Source organism: Pipistrellus kuhlii, unplaced genomic scaffold (genome assembly GCF_014108245.1).
Source record: "Pipistrellus kuhlii isolate mPipKuh1 unplaced genomic scaffold, mPipKuh1.p scaffold_m20_p_52, whole genome shotgun sequence".
In the NCBI taxonomy this organism is placed as follows: domain Eukaryota; kingdom Metazoa; phylum Chordata; class Mammalia; order Chiroptera; family Vespertilionidae; genus Pipistrellus; species Pipistrellus kuhlii.
This window is the reverse complement of record NW_023425554.1, coordinates 353,051-369,522: the sequence shown is the minus strand read 5'-3', so window position 1 is coordinate 369,522 and position 16,472 is coordinate 353,051. Positions and strand designations below refer to the sequence as shown.

The window sequence follows — 16,472 nt, the reverse complement described above, 5'->3', positions numbered from 1 at the left end:
ATATGATTTCATTCCAGAAAAATCTGACTCCTCAATTTTAATTTTTATGTTTCTCATTCTTTAAATATATATATATATATATATATATATATATATATATATATATATATATATAATTTTTTATTGATTTATTTTTTTTTCAGAGAGGAAGAGAGAGAGATAGAGAGTTAGAAACATCGATAAGAGAGAATCATCCATCAGCTGCCTCTTGCACACCCCCTACTGGTGATGTGCCGGCAACCAAGGTACATGCCCTTGCCGGAATCGAACCCGGGACCTTTCAGTCCGTAGGCCGACGCTCTATCCACTGAGCCAAACTGGTTTCCGCTGTTTCTCATTCTTTATACATAAGTACTCCAACTGCTCTTCCTGATACTGTTGACTTTATCATTGTTTCTTATAAGTCAAAACCTATTGACGGTAATGCTATAGGTTGAAAATGCCTGGGCACTGGCCTTGGGCCCTGCTGCTTGTTCCTTAGACCACAGTCAATGTTGTGGCTGGACTGGCTCTTGTGGTCCTTATTACAATTGCAATAATCGTGAGGCATGTATGAAATCACAAGGTTTATCACTCACAGGGCCTGGAGGATACACAACATTCTAAGGGCCACATCAGAAGGTCTCAGAATGGGGGAAGGGAGGAAGAATGGAAAGAGACAGAGAGAATAGGTTGAGTTGGGAGGGGAGACCTGAGTGTTTCTCTAATAGCCTTGTCATAAAGCTGACAACAAGATTTGAAACAGATGCCTCATGTGGACCATTTAATCCACAGGCTGACGCTCTATCAACTAAGCCAAATCAGCTAGGGGTTTTTTTTTGGTTTTTTCTTTCCTTCATATTTTCTAACTGATTTCAGAAAGGAAGAGAAAGGGAGAGAGATAGAAACATCAATAAATGATGAAAGAGATCATCAATTGACTGCTTCATACTTTCCCTATTGGGAATAGAGCCCACAACCCAGGTATGTGCCCTTGACCAGAATTGGACTCAGGTCCCTTCAGCCTGCAGTCCAATGCTCTATCCAGTGAGCCAAGCTGGCTAGGGACTTTTCTTGTGTCTTCTTCAATAATACCCAGCAATATGTTATAGTTTTAGTGTACAAGTCTTTCACTTCCTAGGTTATGTTTACTCCTAATATTTTATTCTTTTCGTTGTAGTTATAAATGGGATTATTTTTTTAATTTCTCCCTCTGACAGTGTTATGAGACACCACAGATTTCTGAAAAATAATTTTGTATCCCACAGTGTGCAGAATTCATTTATTGGTTCTAACAACCTGTCTTTATTTTTAAAAACGTATTGGATTGAATGAATGAAATAAACTGAATGCATTTAAAATGCAAAGTTTTCAGAATTAAAGGAGCCATACAGAAATTAAAATTACATGTAATCTTCCTGATCCTCTGCTTCCTTATTTCTGGTGATGATGTGAGGTGATAAATCTAATTCAGTCAATTTTGTTAATAAATAAAATATTTAGAAGTATTTGGTGAATCTAAGAACTTCTTCACAGGTAAGAAGTATATGTATGCATACATGTGTGTACATTTTATCTGAATTTCTTCCACACAAATAGATGACCAACACAGACGCATTAAAATTTTCATCTTTCATGTTGAAGGAGAACTTGAAAAACATTGGAAAGAATAGAAGCTAAAAGAACAAATGGCTAAATTAAAGTGAAATTAAAAGAAAGTAGAAATGTAGACACTAAGATTTAAAGTAGAAGTGTTGATGAAGATTGCAGCAGAGCTGGTGGAAGTTGCTCTCCCCTCCTCCCAACCCTGAACTGGAATCACCACTAAATTATACAGCAATCAACCTGGAGATCCCACTGAAAACAGCTGAACAGAAGTCTTACAACCAAATATTTTTAGAAGAAGCCACATCAAGACCAATGCCATCTTTCCTGGGGCAAACACTCCCCTCCATTCTGCACCAGCCTAAGGGACTGCACAAGCTCCATGCACCCGGACCCCCTTTGCCATCCTGTCTGAGCTCACAGCCCACAAAGGAGTGTGCTGTCTGAGCCTGTACTAGGAATGGGGAGGTGGTGACCTTATTTCTAGAAACGCAGATCAATGCAAAAGATAAATACTTAAATCTGCATAACAACCTTACCCTGTTTACTGAGCTTTTCCTGGTAACCTCACATATCTGATCCCCCTCCATCAACACGTTTTTCTGTCTTCAGCTAATGATGCTGGCTAAGGTGGTATTTTCAGGGTTACATAATTTTCCTAGGTTTTCATTTGTTTAACTGCATTCTCAGATGTGCACTTAATGACAAAATCGCCTATGGATGCATTTCTCAGAACATATCCTTGTTTATTAAGCAATGCATGACTGTTCATCTTTCTTTCAAAATCTTAGACAAACACAATTTTTGGTGAAGATGGCCTACAACTACTTGCCCCTTATTCTACAACAGGACCAAACCTTGTTACTCAAAGAGTGATCCTCAGACCAGAACCTACAAAACCAGCATTATCCTGGAACTTTTAAGAAATGCAGATGCTCCAGATTCACCAGCGCCTGCTGAATCAATATCTGAATTTGAACTATTATACAATCATGGGTGACTCATATTGATAAAGACTAACGGGAATTTCAGTAAACATAACCAGCCAGGAGGGGCTTTGGGAGGAGCTAGAATTAAATGAATTTCTCACACTGTATGTAATTGGGAGAGCCCGACAGGAAGAACTCTATGTTTATAAATCTCATGGTTCTAACTTCCCTTTGCCTCTTCCTTCCCTCTTCATAAGTTCCCCTCCATCTTGGCACACAGGCCAGAGTGTGCATGTGGCTTGTCATGAGCTGCGATATTTTCTTTTTTCATGAATAAATCCTCTTGGTGATGAAACACTTAGCCAATAATATTTTTTAAGTCAATAATATGCACTTTGAAGTTGGAGTAGGGCTCATCTAGACGAGGAATTTTTACCGCCTAAATGTGACATAATTATGTGTTTTTGGTGTTCTTCCCTCATTGGCAACCACTGCACATTTTGAGAACTGAAAGCATCATGACATCTAATCATCATCTATTTTTTACTCTGATTATAATTTTGGTTTGGTCACTAAACTTCTTCAAGCCCCACTTCTGCAATGGAGAATGAAGGTCATAATTTTATCACTCCAGAGAAAGTACTTTTATAAAATTTAAATCAAACAATGCATATAAGGTACTAAACTCAGATTGGATAGCACTAAATTATGTAATTATGTCTCCCAATTAGCAAAGATCTTATAATGTGGGACTAAATAGCAGCTCTTATTTTCTGATATAAGAATGAAATTTCTCATTGATTTGGAAAATGTGTCATGAAGTCAAGGAGGGTGGTGCTCAAAGCTTTACATACATCAAGGTCACATAGTCCTCTCACTTGATAAAGAGATAAATAGCATTTCCTGAAGATATCATGGGTTGTGCCCCACGATGGATCAATATTTTGAAAATCCAAGTTTCCTAGCCAAACCAGTCTCAACAGTCTTAAACTTTAGAGAAAATGTAATTCAAAATTGGATAAGGTGCTGGGAAATGAGACCTCAAGAGATGTCATGGAGAAGGAGTAACAAAAATAGGATTCACTAAACTTCTAACCTGGTCTTTTGGGAACAAGGAATCATCAGAAAAATTTTCCATTCTGTTTAGACCAGTGTGTCCCACAGGAAAACCTGGTGCTCAGAGGTAGGAGCAATAAAGCCAACAGTATCTAACCAGCAGTTAAAGGAGAAGTAATATCTCCTTTGCATCAGACTCACATGTGCAAGGTTGGGCTGAAACAGAACATATTTGTTTCTTTTGGAGTCTCAAGTCTGACTCTGAGACTAGTGCCTGACTCCTTTCTGCTCTTTTGTCTGAGAACAGAGCTTCAGTCTCCAACATTAACCATCCATGGAGCAACTCAGACTTCTACAAGGAGCCCTTCCTTTCAGAGCCCCATCAGGTGAGTCTGAGAGTGCAGCAGATGCTGTGGGAAGATACAAGGAAGGCATCCCAGAATTTCTCCCTGAGGTAACCTGAGAGCCTAACCAGGCCAGCTCAGAGCTGAGAGATTGCCATATCTGTTTGCTAGACAGGCGAATACATAGTTAATACAGTTAGTGTGCTAATTTAGTTTTGTCCTGAAAACAGTGCTGTTTGGCATAGAATTCCTTTATATGTGTACAGATGGGATTTAGGGTAATGGATGAAAATGTATTAATTTTGTGTGGCCAATTTTATCAGTCTGTCATACTGTGTCTTCTCCCATTACTTGTAAACATAAACAGTTCTACATATTTCACATTGGCAAAAAAACAACCAAAAAAAACCTTTTTTTGCATTCAATTAATGATCCGTTCTATCGATTTTCTAAGCATAATCTATTTATGTTTATATCGATAGAAATTATAAGTGTAGATAGTGCTTTCTTCACTGCCTTTTAAACATACTTTTTTTTTTTTTTTTACATCCTTGCCCGTATATCTGGGATTGGAGACCCATACTGATGTACTTAAATTTTGTGGGGTTTGCTTGTTTTTACTTTGGCTTTTCTTTTGAAATTAGTTTTATAATTCTATTCAATTTTATTAATGCCATTATTTGTATACACAATATTTAACCATATTTATTTTCCCTGCCATTTTTATATTATGAATATTCCATACCTTAACATTTCCATATAAAAGCACACGTTTATAAAACTACATAAATGAACAAAGTCAGTAAGCTCCCTCCTCATTTTACATTGCATCATACAGAGAAGGCCCAGTACAATGAAATAAGTGTGCTATGATATCACAATCTCAGTGGTAAATATATGAAGAAAGAGGATCAATTAAGCAGGATTTTATGAAAAATGTTCCAGAATAATTTGTAAGTTGACAAGGAACAAAACCAGAACTAGTGCCCACCCATCAGTTGTGTTACAAAAGAGATAAAAACTCAAAGCCAAAAATAGCAAAGGAAAGATGCTATTGAGCCATATAAACACCAAAGCGCTCTAATAAACATGGATTAGGTGCAGGAATCACAATTATATCAGAGACTGGGGAGGACGCTGTGATGAGGCCAGGCGTGCAGGGAAGGTCCAGTCAGTATATGGTTCCTTGAGTTGGAGGTAACTTCAGTACCCATGTTGGCTCTCTGGTATCTCTACACTTGCCTCTGCTGGGTTCTTCACTCTTGATATTTTCCCTTCATTAGCAGGAATTGGCCTTTTAAGCAGGTCTTAAATATCTTGTGTTAAATTCTAAATCTGTTTTACTGTGTCTCAAAATAAGACATGCCTTTTATATCGTAATCCAGCATTTTTGCATGCACGCAAACAAACTCACATACACACACACACACACTCATACACAAGAGAACAAAGGGAACCATGAATGATTATGTATGTACCCTCACTGTGTATGACACACTCTAATACTTTCTTTTGTGTCTCCTGGATTCCATTCTATATCATTCTTAAAACTGTAATCTGACATTCTAGTGGCTCTTGATCTCAAATATGGAGAACACTCCTCAAGCATGTCCTCCACATTAAACTTCATAGAATCCTGTCATAGAATACAAGCATGTCAGCCACACTCAACTAAATCTGGAGGGAGAGAAGGTGTTTCTATAAAATGTTGCATGCCTCAGGTACTCACAGTCTAGCAAGAAGCAAAGACATGGAATTAAATAAAGATCTCACCATGGGTGCCCTAACACTTAGATTAAGAGCATGAGAAAGTGACCTTTTTCTGTGCTAATATTAGAAAAAGAAAAGTTTCGTGAAGTAGAGGATTCAGTCTCTCTGAAAGAGGAATTAGAGTTTGGAGGATGGAGAGGGGGGTGAAAATTCCAAAAATACCAGTGGGTAGACCCAAAGCAGAGAAAAGCACCCCATAAAGGGTCTGAGCCCTGAAGCTATGGTGTCAGGTGAAGCTGGAGTCAAGTTCAATGTTCAGGAGGCCAACGTGCAGTGCAGGAGGCCAGGGCTCTGTGAATGTGGAGCTGATCAAAAGTTCCCAGACACTTGATTGAGCCTTGTGTTTGAAGCTACAGAATTTTGGCTTCTATCTCTGGTGAAGTATCACTAGGGGAGGAATTTAAGTCAGTGTTCAATAATCATCTTTAAAGTTCTCTCTGAATCAAAGTGAATATTTGGCTAAACAGGTGCTTGCCCATTAGATGGGAGAGATGACTTGGAACTGAAATATGTCTGTGGAATTGGAGACCAAGAAGTTGGGAAACAATATATACATTTGAGAGGTAGAAGAAAATCATTAGCCTCATCCCATCATAGTTGTAACCATTCATTTACCAACAAGAAGGAAGTACACCAAGCTTTCTATATACAGTATATTGATTATCTGTTCCCCATCATAGGATAATGGATACTATAATACTCATCATTAGGTAAGGACATTAACAATTACTAAGCTGTAGCCGTAACCAGTTTGGCTCAGTGGATAGAGCATGGAACCAGGACTGAAGTAAGGTGTGTGCAGAAAGCAGCCAATCAATGATCCTCTCTAATCACTGATGTTCTTATCTCTCTCTCCTTCTTCTTTGCTCTGTGAAATTAATAAAAATACATATTTTAGAAAAAGACAGAGAGAATTTTAAAAGCAGCAAGAGAAAAGCAGTTAGTTACCAATAAGGGAGCACCCATATGACTCTCAGCTGATTTCTCAACAGAAACCATGCAGGCCAAAAGGGAGTGGTAAGAAGTATTCGGTGATGAATATCAAAGACCTACAACCAATATTATTCTACCCAGCCAAGCCAACATTTAGAATCGGAGGTCAGATAAAGAGCTTCACATACAGGTAAAAGAGTTCATCACCACCAAAACAGCGCTACAGCAAATGTTGAAGAGTATTCTAAAGAAGAAAAAGAGAAGGGAGGAAAAGAAAAATGAGGAGGAGGGGGAGGTAGAGGGAAGAATAGGAGGTGGAGGAAGAAATGGAGAAGAAAAAATAGAAAATATGAAGAATAGAATGGAAAGAAAAACATATCTCAGTAATAAAAATTAAAAATCAAGGTAAATGAAAAATGAAATTAATGAACAAAATAAACTGATGAATAAAATAGAACCAGAGGCATAGAAACATGGAACAGACTGATAAATCCCAGAAGGAAGGTGTAGAGTAGGGCAGAGATTAACCAAAGATCTTATAAGAATATATGCATCTCCTATGCATACAGACAATCAGATGATTAAGGCCTGTGGGGAATGGGAACTGGGTAAAGGGGTGTTGGAGATGAAAAAAGGACACCTGTAATCCTCTCAATAATAGACATTTTATTTTATTATTTTATTTTATTTTCTCTCAATAATAAAGATTTTAAAACAAATGAAGGAAAAACAAAAACAAAAAACACCTGTGTAGTCCATGGCCACCTTGAAGAAAGGGTCTGAGGAGGACAGAAATTCTGAATCAGAGATGGCATAGGTTGGTAAGGGGTGTGTCTTAAAGGGGAGGACATGTTCAAAATATTACTTTATTGTGAAATATAGTTGTAGCATTTCAATTGTGTCAGTAATAGTCAATTGTTTAAAAATTGATCTTGCTATTTTTTTCTTTCCTACAAGTCACCTACACCACATGGGACGAGGCAATGGTACCCCAATTTCAGAATTTCTTCTTCTGGGACTTTCAGATGAGCCAGCACTGCAGCCCCTCATATTTGGAATTTTCCTCACCATGTATCTGACTACTGTGTTGGGAAATCTGCTCATCATCATGGCCGTCAGCTCAGACTCCCACCTCCACACGCCCATGTACTTCTTCCTCTCCAACCTGTCCTTGGTAGACATCTGTTTTACCTCCACCACCATCCCAAAGATGCTGGTGAACATCTTGTCACAGAGCAAAGTCATCACCTATGCAGGCTGCATCACCCAGATGCATTTTTTCATACTTTTTCTTGGGTTGGATGCCATCCTCTTGACCGTGATGGCTTATGACCGCTTTATAGCCATCTGCCACCCCCTGCACTACATGGTCATCATGAACCCCTGGCTCTGTGGACTCCTGGTTCTGGTGTCCTGGATCATGAGTGCCCTGAATTCCCTCTTACAAAGCATAATGGTATTGCAGCTGTCCTTCTGTACACACTTTGAGATTGCCCACTATTTTTGTGAAATCCAACAGGTCTTCCAACTTGCATGTTCTGACACCTTTCTTAATAACATGGTGATTTATTTTGCAGCTGTGCTACTAGGTGCTGGTCCCCTCGCTGGTATCATTTACTCTTACTCTAAAATAATGTCCTCAATTTGTGGGATCCCATCAGCTCAGGGGCAGTATAAGGCATTTTCTACCTGTGCATCTCACATCTCAATTGTCTCCTTATTTTATGGTACAGCCATAGGAGTGTATCTCAGCTCTGCTATTTCCCACACCTCAAGTTCAAGTGCCACAGCCTCAGTGATGTACACTGTGGTCACACCCATGCTGAACCCTTTCGTGTACAGTCTCAGGAACAAAGACATAAAGAGGGCCCTGAAAAGATTCTATGGGATGGCAGGTACAAAAGGGACAATCATCCTGAGGTAGAAAAAGTGCCCCAAGACTCAAAACCAGAAATTGAGATTCTCTCATCAGATTGTAGTTTTCAGACTTGTTCCTTGTATTCTTTCCTTGACTTTTCTTCGTTTGTTGCAAATCTCTCATGCAATTTAAGTAACCATTTTAGTAAACTCTCTGCTTTGTCTGTTATGTAGACCATTGTTTCCTTTGTCTGTTTTTACCTGCACAAAGTTTTTCCCAATCTTGATCAGAAATATTTGGAAGTTTTCATTTAATTCACCGGCAACATTGATATCTTAATTTCTTCTCAAATGACTTATATCATTGTATGTAATTTGTTCTGTGTTCACCGTGTATACCTCATTCTTTGTACATCAGTACCTTAACTGATCATCCTGATACTGTAGACTTTATAATTGTTCCCTATAAGTCTCAGTCTATTGATAGTGATACAATAGGATAGGAATACCTGGGCACTGGCCTGAGCCCTACAACTTGTTCCTTAGATCAGAATCAATGTTGTGACTAGATGGATCCTTAATGTCCTTATGATTTCAACAACCATCATGTAATGATGAACATGTAAGTTTTATTACTCACAGATCCAGCATGCCCAAATACCACCCTGGAGAATTGGAATTAGGGCAGGGGAAGGAAAAGCATAATAAGTTAATCTTGTGTAAAAATCACAAAAATTCTGTTAAATTCCAAATAAACTTTACTTCCTAGATATATCTATTGTTTAATGTGAACTTCCTTCCTTTGCTTGTATTGAATTTGCTGCTAATTAAAAATAAAATTGCATGTATTTCAAATTTCAAATCAAATTAAAAATAAAAGGAGAGCCCTAACTGGTTTGGCTCAGTGGATAGAGCATCAGGCTGCAGACTGAATGATCCCAGCTTCAATTCTGGTCAAGGTCATGTATCCTTAGTTTCTGGGCACATCCCCAGCAGGAGGCAGCTAAGTGATGTTTCTCTCTCATTGATGTTTCCAACTCTCTATCTCTCTCCTTTCCTCTCTGTAAAAAATGAATAAAATATCAACATTTGTTCCCTGATTGGGGCCTGAAAGGAATGTGGGAGATTGGCCATTTGGGGAGGGACTTTGGGAGGACTCCAGGGCATGTCCAGCACATCTTGCTCAGTGCCAATTGGCCAGACCCCAGCTGCAAGCTAACCTACCAGTCAGAGAATCTGTCCCATGGTGGTCATTGCACATCACAGTGAGCTATTGAGCAGCTTTAGCATATCATTAGCATATTATGCTTTGATTGGTTGAACAAATGACTGGATTACTAGGCACTTAGCAAATTGGGCTTTTATTACATAGGATTATTTTTATTGTTAAAAGTATTACAGATGTCCCCCATTATTCCCCATTGAACCCCTCCAGTATACACCCACCCCTCTCAGGCCTTTACCACACTATTGTCTGTGCCTATGGGCTATGCATCTATGCATATAAGTTTCCTGGTTAATCTTTCCCCGCCTCCAACCTCCATCTCAAACTTTCCTCTGAGTTTCCACAGTCTGTTCCATGCTTCTATGTCCTTGGGTTTATATTGCTTATCAGTTTATATTGTTCATTAGAGTCCACATAGGAGTGAAATCATGTGATACTTATCTTTCTCTAACTGGCTCATTCTGCTTAGCCTAATTCTTTCCATGTCCCTCCATGGCATTTCAAAGGGCAAATTCCTTTTCACAGTTGCATAGTATTCCAGGGTGTATATGTACCACAGTTTTTTTTTTTATCCACTCATCTCCTGATGGGTACATGGGTTGCTTCCATATCTTAGCTATTGTTAGTTGCACTGCTATGAAAATAGGGGTGCATATGTTCTTTCTGATTGGTGTTTCAGATTTCTTAGGCTATATTCCAAGACATGGGATCACTGGGTCAAGTGGTTGTTTACTTTTTAATTTCTTTAGGAAATTCAACACTGTTTTCCACAGTGGCTGCACCAGTCTGCCTCCCAACCATCAGTGCACTAGGGTTCCCTTGTTTCCACATCCCCACCAGCATTTGACATTTGTTGATTTGTTGATGATAGCCATTTTGACAGGACTGAGGTTATACTTCCTGGTAATTTTAATTTACCTCCGTCTGATGATTAGTGACTTTGAGCACTTTACCCTATGTCTATTGGCCATAAGTATGTCCTCTTTAGAGAGGTGTCTATTCAGGTCCTTTGCAATTTTTTTAATTGATTGTTTATCTTCCTTTTAAGTGGTATGAATTCCTTATATATTGGAAATAAACCAATGAACCCATTATTGTATGTATCATTGGTAAATATGTTCTCTCATGAAGTGAGCTTCCCTTACAGTGACTTATAAATTACCAAGATTAGGTCTTTTACATCTTAGGTTCAATTTATTCATAGGTGTGTGTGTGTGTGTTTGTGTGTGTGTGTATGTGTGTGTGTGTGTGTGTGTGTGTGTGTGTGTGTGTGTTTAGCAATCGGATTGTTTTGTTAGTTTACATTTTTGATAGTTCATTGTACAATTTATTTTAAATAATAAAAGTTATCATTTGTTTTTGAAAAAACCAAAAATATATTTTAAAAAAATAAAAGGAGAACTTTGTGGATGGCTATAGCATGAGTGCTTATGTAGTAGCACTGTCAAACATCTGGCATTATGATTATCAAACCATTGCCCCTTTGTGTGTAAAAGTAAAGAGAGGTTTCTGGCTTGTATGAACAACAAAGAAAAGGTGTCACTACTATCACTACTGGCCCCTGGGAGAGGTGCAGAAAATGTAAGTAAGACCTTGTATATACAAAAAGAAATTGATAGCCAACTTGAAATGGAATTGCCATGGCCTAGAGCAAATATCCTTACATGATATTATTCTACAATGTCAATATAATTTTTCCCAGATCTGTGTTACCCTCATTACCTGTAATAGTACCTCACACCCTTGGGGATCAATAAAAAAAAATCATCTTTTTGGTGCTTGGAGACAAAGGTCACACATCTCTTGATATTTTAGAATTACAATAGCATAATATACAATTATCCCAAGCAAACTTACAAACTAATTCTTTGAGGGTCTGGCAGCAATTTAAAAAGGACATGAAGGGATTTAATCCCTCCCATTGTGTAGAGGGCCCCCTGGAAAGGCACCAGAGCATTCTATATTGGCCCCTCTTGCCGTTTTGGCCAAGAGGGATCCTCTTATAATCCAATAGCCCACAGCTGTTGCCTGAGCTTTCTGTTCATGTCAAGGTTGAAACCTCGTGATGACTGGTACCATGGATCTGTCTCTCACCAAGTGGGGCAAGCTGGGCCCTCCCTGGAGAAGAAACCTGGGTTCCCCAAAATGTGTGATCAGTGCTGGGGCCCCATCAGCAGGCAAGGGGATCCCAAGGTAGGTGCTGGGCATGGAGGTCATGAGAGCATAAGCTACCAAGGAGACAAAACTGAACTTGACATCACCCTGCTTGGCCCCGGAGGATGGATGGTTAGCCAGAGATGAGTAAGATTCCCAAGAGAAGGAACAAGCTAAGACAGGCCCAGTATCAGAGGCGCCATCAGGAGAGAACTTGGGGGTCAACAGAGGTGGAGCACATACCCTCACTACCCCCAACTTTGCAGGGGCCTGTACCCTCACCCCTTCTGAGGGAGGTCTCCTGCCCCCATGGCTGCTTTGCTTCCCATGTACAGTTCAAATAGGGACCCAGGTAACATACAGAAACTTGGCCGCCAGCAGTTGCCCTCTCACTGCAACAAGACTTGTTTGAGTTGTCTTGTATCCATGGTGTGAGGAAGTAGGTTTTTGATATCTAAATCCAGCCTACCCCCAGGAATACTCAGGGCCTACTCACGAAGGCAAATAATCCTTTCCACTAACATTTACAGGGTAAAGTAGGATTGTGGTTAGAGTATTAAATTTGACAGTAAAATAGTAGTTAAGTTTTCAAGCTAATTTAAATTGGCTAATTGAAATAAGTGAATATTCTAAAAAAATTAATTGTACTGTACAAAAAGCTGGTCCTAAAGTGTTAACTAAAAATTTTATTGGTAGTTCATCTCATGGAAAAATTGTTTAACATGTAATAAACCTAAAGCAGTCATATTATAGTGCAAGAAATTAAAATTTAAAAGCTATCAAGACTACATTATAAAATTTTCAAAAGTCTCCTAATATTTAAATCAAAAAAGAGGGATAGTAAAAGAGCATCATGTAAGAAAAAATATTCTGTAAGTATATTACATCTACAAAATTTGTACTTTAGAAAATCAATTTTAATGCTAACAGCAAGACACTCATGAAAAACATACATGGTGCCAAAACAAGCCAGAGAAAAATCATTTGGGCAAAAAATGAAAAAGGATCCCAAATCAAATTTATAGAAAATATTCCTTTATTAACTTTTGGTCGAGAATTGGTTTATATATTTTCAGAAAACAATTCTGAGACCATGTGGATTCCTGCAACAGAGAGGAATTAACAGGACTGCTCCTGCCATGAAGACAGAAGAGAAGCAGTTCAGAGATGGAAGACACTGAGATGCCTTGCCATACTAGCAGTCAACAGCTGTGTGTCACTGCAGGTTGCTCAGGACCAAACCAGAGAGGGTCAGACCTGCATCGCCACCATTTGTCCAACCATTTCAAATATCATTTCTGACATGTACACATAGGGAACTGTTTGACATAGAATTTGGGGCTCTAAAGAACTGTTGGCCCAGAAAGAAACTCACTGTAGACTGATTCATTTGCCTCTTAGCATAACCATTACAGATTGTCTCATTTTCGGTTCTTATAAGTGTATTTCTTATATCACATGATCTCACTCATCTAGGGGAAATGATGAACAACATAGACTGATGAACAAAAACAGACCCAGAGACAAGGAGGCATGGATCAGACTGTCAGACCTCAGAGGGAAGGTAGTGGAGGGTGGGGATAAAGGTAAAAGATCAACCAAAGGATTTGTATGCATCCATATGAGCCTAACCAGTAGTCAAGGACAACATGAGGGAAGGGTCATGCATGAGGAGAGATTTGAATGGGAATGGGGGTATGAGGACAAATATGTGATACCTTAACCAATAAAGAAATTTAAACAAAAAAATAATAAAAGAATTTGGACCAGATCTCTGCTTCTCCAGTTTTAACAAGAATATTAATCACCTGGGGATCTGGTTAAAATGAAGATTCTGATTCAGTGGGTCTCAAGTAGAGCTTACGATTCTACCGAGGTGAATCTGAAGCTGCTGGCCCATAAACATAATTTGAGAAGCAGAGAACAAGAATGTCAAACATGCGGCTCACCGGCTGCAAGTTTGACATGTTTTGACCAGATGATACCTGAGTTTACCTCACTCCAACACTATAGCTCTATGGTCTGCGTGTTTCTAATGGCATCGATATATTACTGTCTTGTGCTATAAATATTTATGAAATCTCTAATTAAACTTAGAGCTCCATGATGGCAAAAAAATTAAAAAACAAAAATAATTTATTGCAGTATAATAAAATAAAAAAAACCTGAACATAGTTAACAGCTATATTTCTGAGTTAAAGGAGTCATGCAAAAATTAAGAGTACATACTGCACATGTTCATATACATAACTCAAAAAAACACAAAAGCTTTAATATCTTTATTATATAATTATATAATTGTAAAAAAATGTAATTAGTCTGATCTTCTGATTCCCTATTTCTATTGGTGATGTGGAATAATAAACCTAATTCTGGTAGATATTGGTAGAAATAAATAAAATATTTTTTTAAATAGAGTATCTTTAATAGTTCTTCCATAGGTTGGGAGTGTATGTACATATACATGTATGTACATTGGTACATGATTTTCTTTCAAATAAACCCAAGACAGAAAGACATAACATAGACACACTAATATTCTCATCTTTAATGTTGAAAGAAAATTTTAAAGAAACTTGGTGACAATAGAAATTAAAGAATGAATGATTAAATTAATATGAAACTAAGATAATTTAGAAATTTAGAAACAATGATGTAACATAAAAGGTTGACCTTAATTTTAGTAATAAATTACATTTCCTATATTAATACATAAAGACTTAAAAGTCAGAACCACATTTACTACTGTAACTGAAGAGTTGTCCACCGGACACCAGGTGAGCCATACACACTGAACATGAGATTTGTAATTAGAAATTAGATTCACTTTATTGGTAGCACCATGCAAGCAGAATGGGAAAGGTAGTGTTCAGAACTTGAAATCCTGGTTCCTTTACTGGCAATTGGATTTTGTTTTGTTTTTAAATATGTTTTATTGATTTTTTTTACAGGGAGGAAGGGAGAGGAACAGAGAGCTAGAAACATCGATGAGAGAGAAACATCGACCATCTGCCTCCTGCACACCTCTTACTGGGGATGTGCCCACAACCAATGTACATGCCCTTGACCAGAATCGAACCTGAGACCCTTCAGTCTGCAGACTGACGCTCTATCCACTGAGCCAAACCCGTTTTGGTGACAGTTGGTTTTAATTGGTGAAATTGGGCATTGGTGTCTTCAATGTGTGATCAGCTTATGTGTATCTTGATTGGTTGGATCAGGTGTTACAATGAGATATTTTAGGAGTTGTGATCATCGGTCATCCATTGTCAGCTAGTCTGGGGTTTATGTGACTGTGGTCCATGAGAGTCAGTGGTTTTCTAAATGGTAGAACCTTTTAGCCCTTATAAAGCCAACTCAAGGTATATGTCACTATGTTATCACAGACTCCAGAGTGGGGACTAGTGCCACAAGACCCTGATTTATGTGTAAAAAAGTTTCTTTGGTGAATATAAGGAAAAGGATCTCAGGTCTGTTTCTTTACAAATGAGACATTAAAAAGCTATAGTAATGAAAGCACTTTAGTACCGACATTAAAACAGACACATAGATCAATGGAAAAGAACAGACAGCCAAGAAATAAACCCACACACAGAAGGTCATTAATTTAGGAGAAAGGAGCCAAGCATGTGAACTGAGGATCTGGATTCCCTCCCATTGAAGTTCTTGCTGATTGTTGGGAGCCACCTGGCGGCCACATTTATATGGCTTCTTCCTTGTGGAGCATCTAGGGAGAGGGAGCAGCCACAGTGCCTGAAGCCAACTTCCAGGAGGTCCACAGCACTGTCAGGATAATGCCAGTGGCTCATTGTTGGTTTTTTGGTGCCTGGCCTGTTCTCAGGAAATTGGACCTGCAGGACTCCTGAGGGAGTAAGTGGTTGCTGCTGGGCTGATGGGCTACCAAGATGGGTTGGTCAGCTGAGAAGCACTCCTGCTGTAGGAGCCACTGACAAGCAGGGGGGCAGCTGCTGTGTTGAGTATCTTCCCTTGGTGGTCAGTGCACATCATAGAGACCAGTCAACAAACCATTCAGTCATTGTGTCACTTAGGCTTTTATGTAGTTAGATAGATTTGCAAAACCAATTAACACAGACAATAGTGTGGTGAAGGCCTGGGAAAGGACAGGAGCTGGGAAGAGGGAGATAAACAGGGTGAAAATTGGGGAACATCTGCAATACTGTCAACAATAAAATAAAATAAATAAAAACTGGCAAACAAAATAATAAAATAGAATGGTTGACCTTAATTTTAGTAATGAATTATATTTTCTATACATACAATGACTTCAAAGTCAAAACCACATTTACCTTTGTTTCTGAAGAAAGAGTTTGTCCACCAGGCACCAGGTGAGTTACACACTGAACATGAGATTTGTAGTGGAGAGATTAGATTCACTTTATTGGTAGCCCTGTACATGGAGAATGAAAAAGCTAGTGCTCAAAACCCAAACTCCTGGTTCTGTAAGGCAGTTGGTTCTAAAGGAATTGGGGGAAGAGGTCTTCAATAGCTCATGGATATATTCTAATTGGTTGGAACTGGTGGTACAAGAGATACTTTAGCACTTCTGGTCATCAATCATCCAATGTCAGCTAGTCTGGGGTTTATGTGACTGTGGTCCAT

At 38.6% G+C, this 16,472-nt stretch overlaps 1 protein-coding gene across 1 annotated transcript; it reads left to right on the top strand.

The window, feature by feature from the left end:
- The first annotated feature begins 7,586 nt into the window (after nucleotides 1–7,586).
- LOC118706536 (olfactory receptor 7A10-like) lies at nucleotides 7,587–8,540 on the top strand. Its single transcript, XM_036415895.1, has one exon. It carries the CDS (start codon nucleotides 7,587–7,589, stop codon nucleotides 8,538–8,540), a length of 954 nt encoding a protein of 317 aa, XP_036271788.1.
- Nucleotides 8,541–16,472: the final 7,932 nt, after the last annotated feature.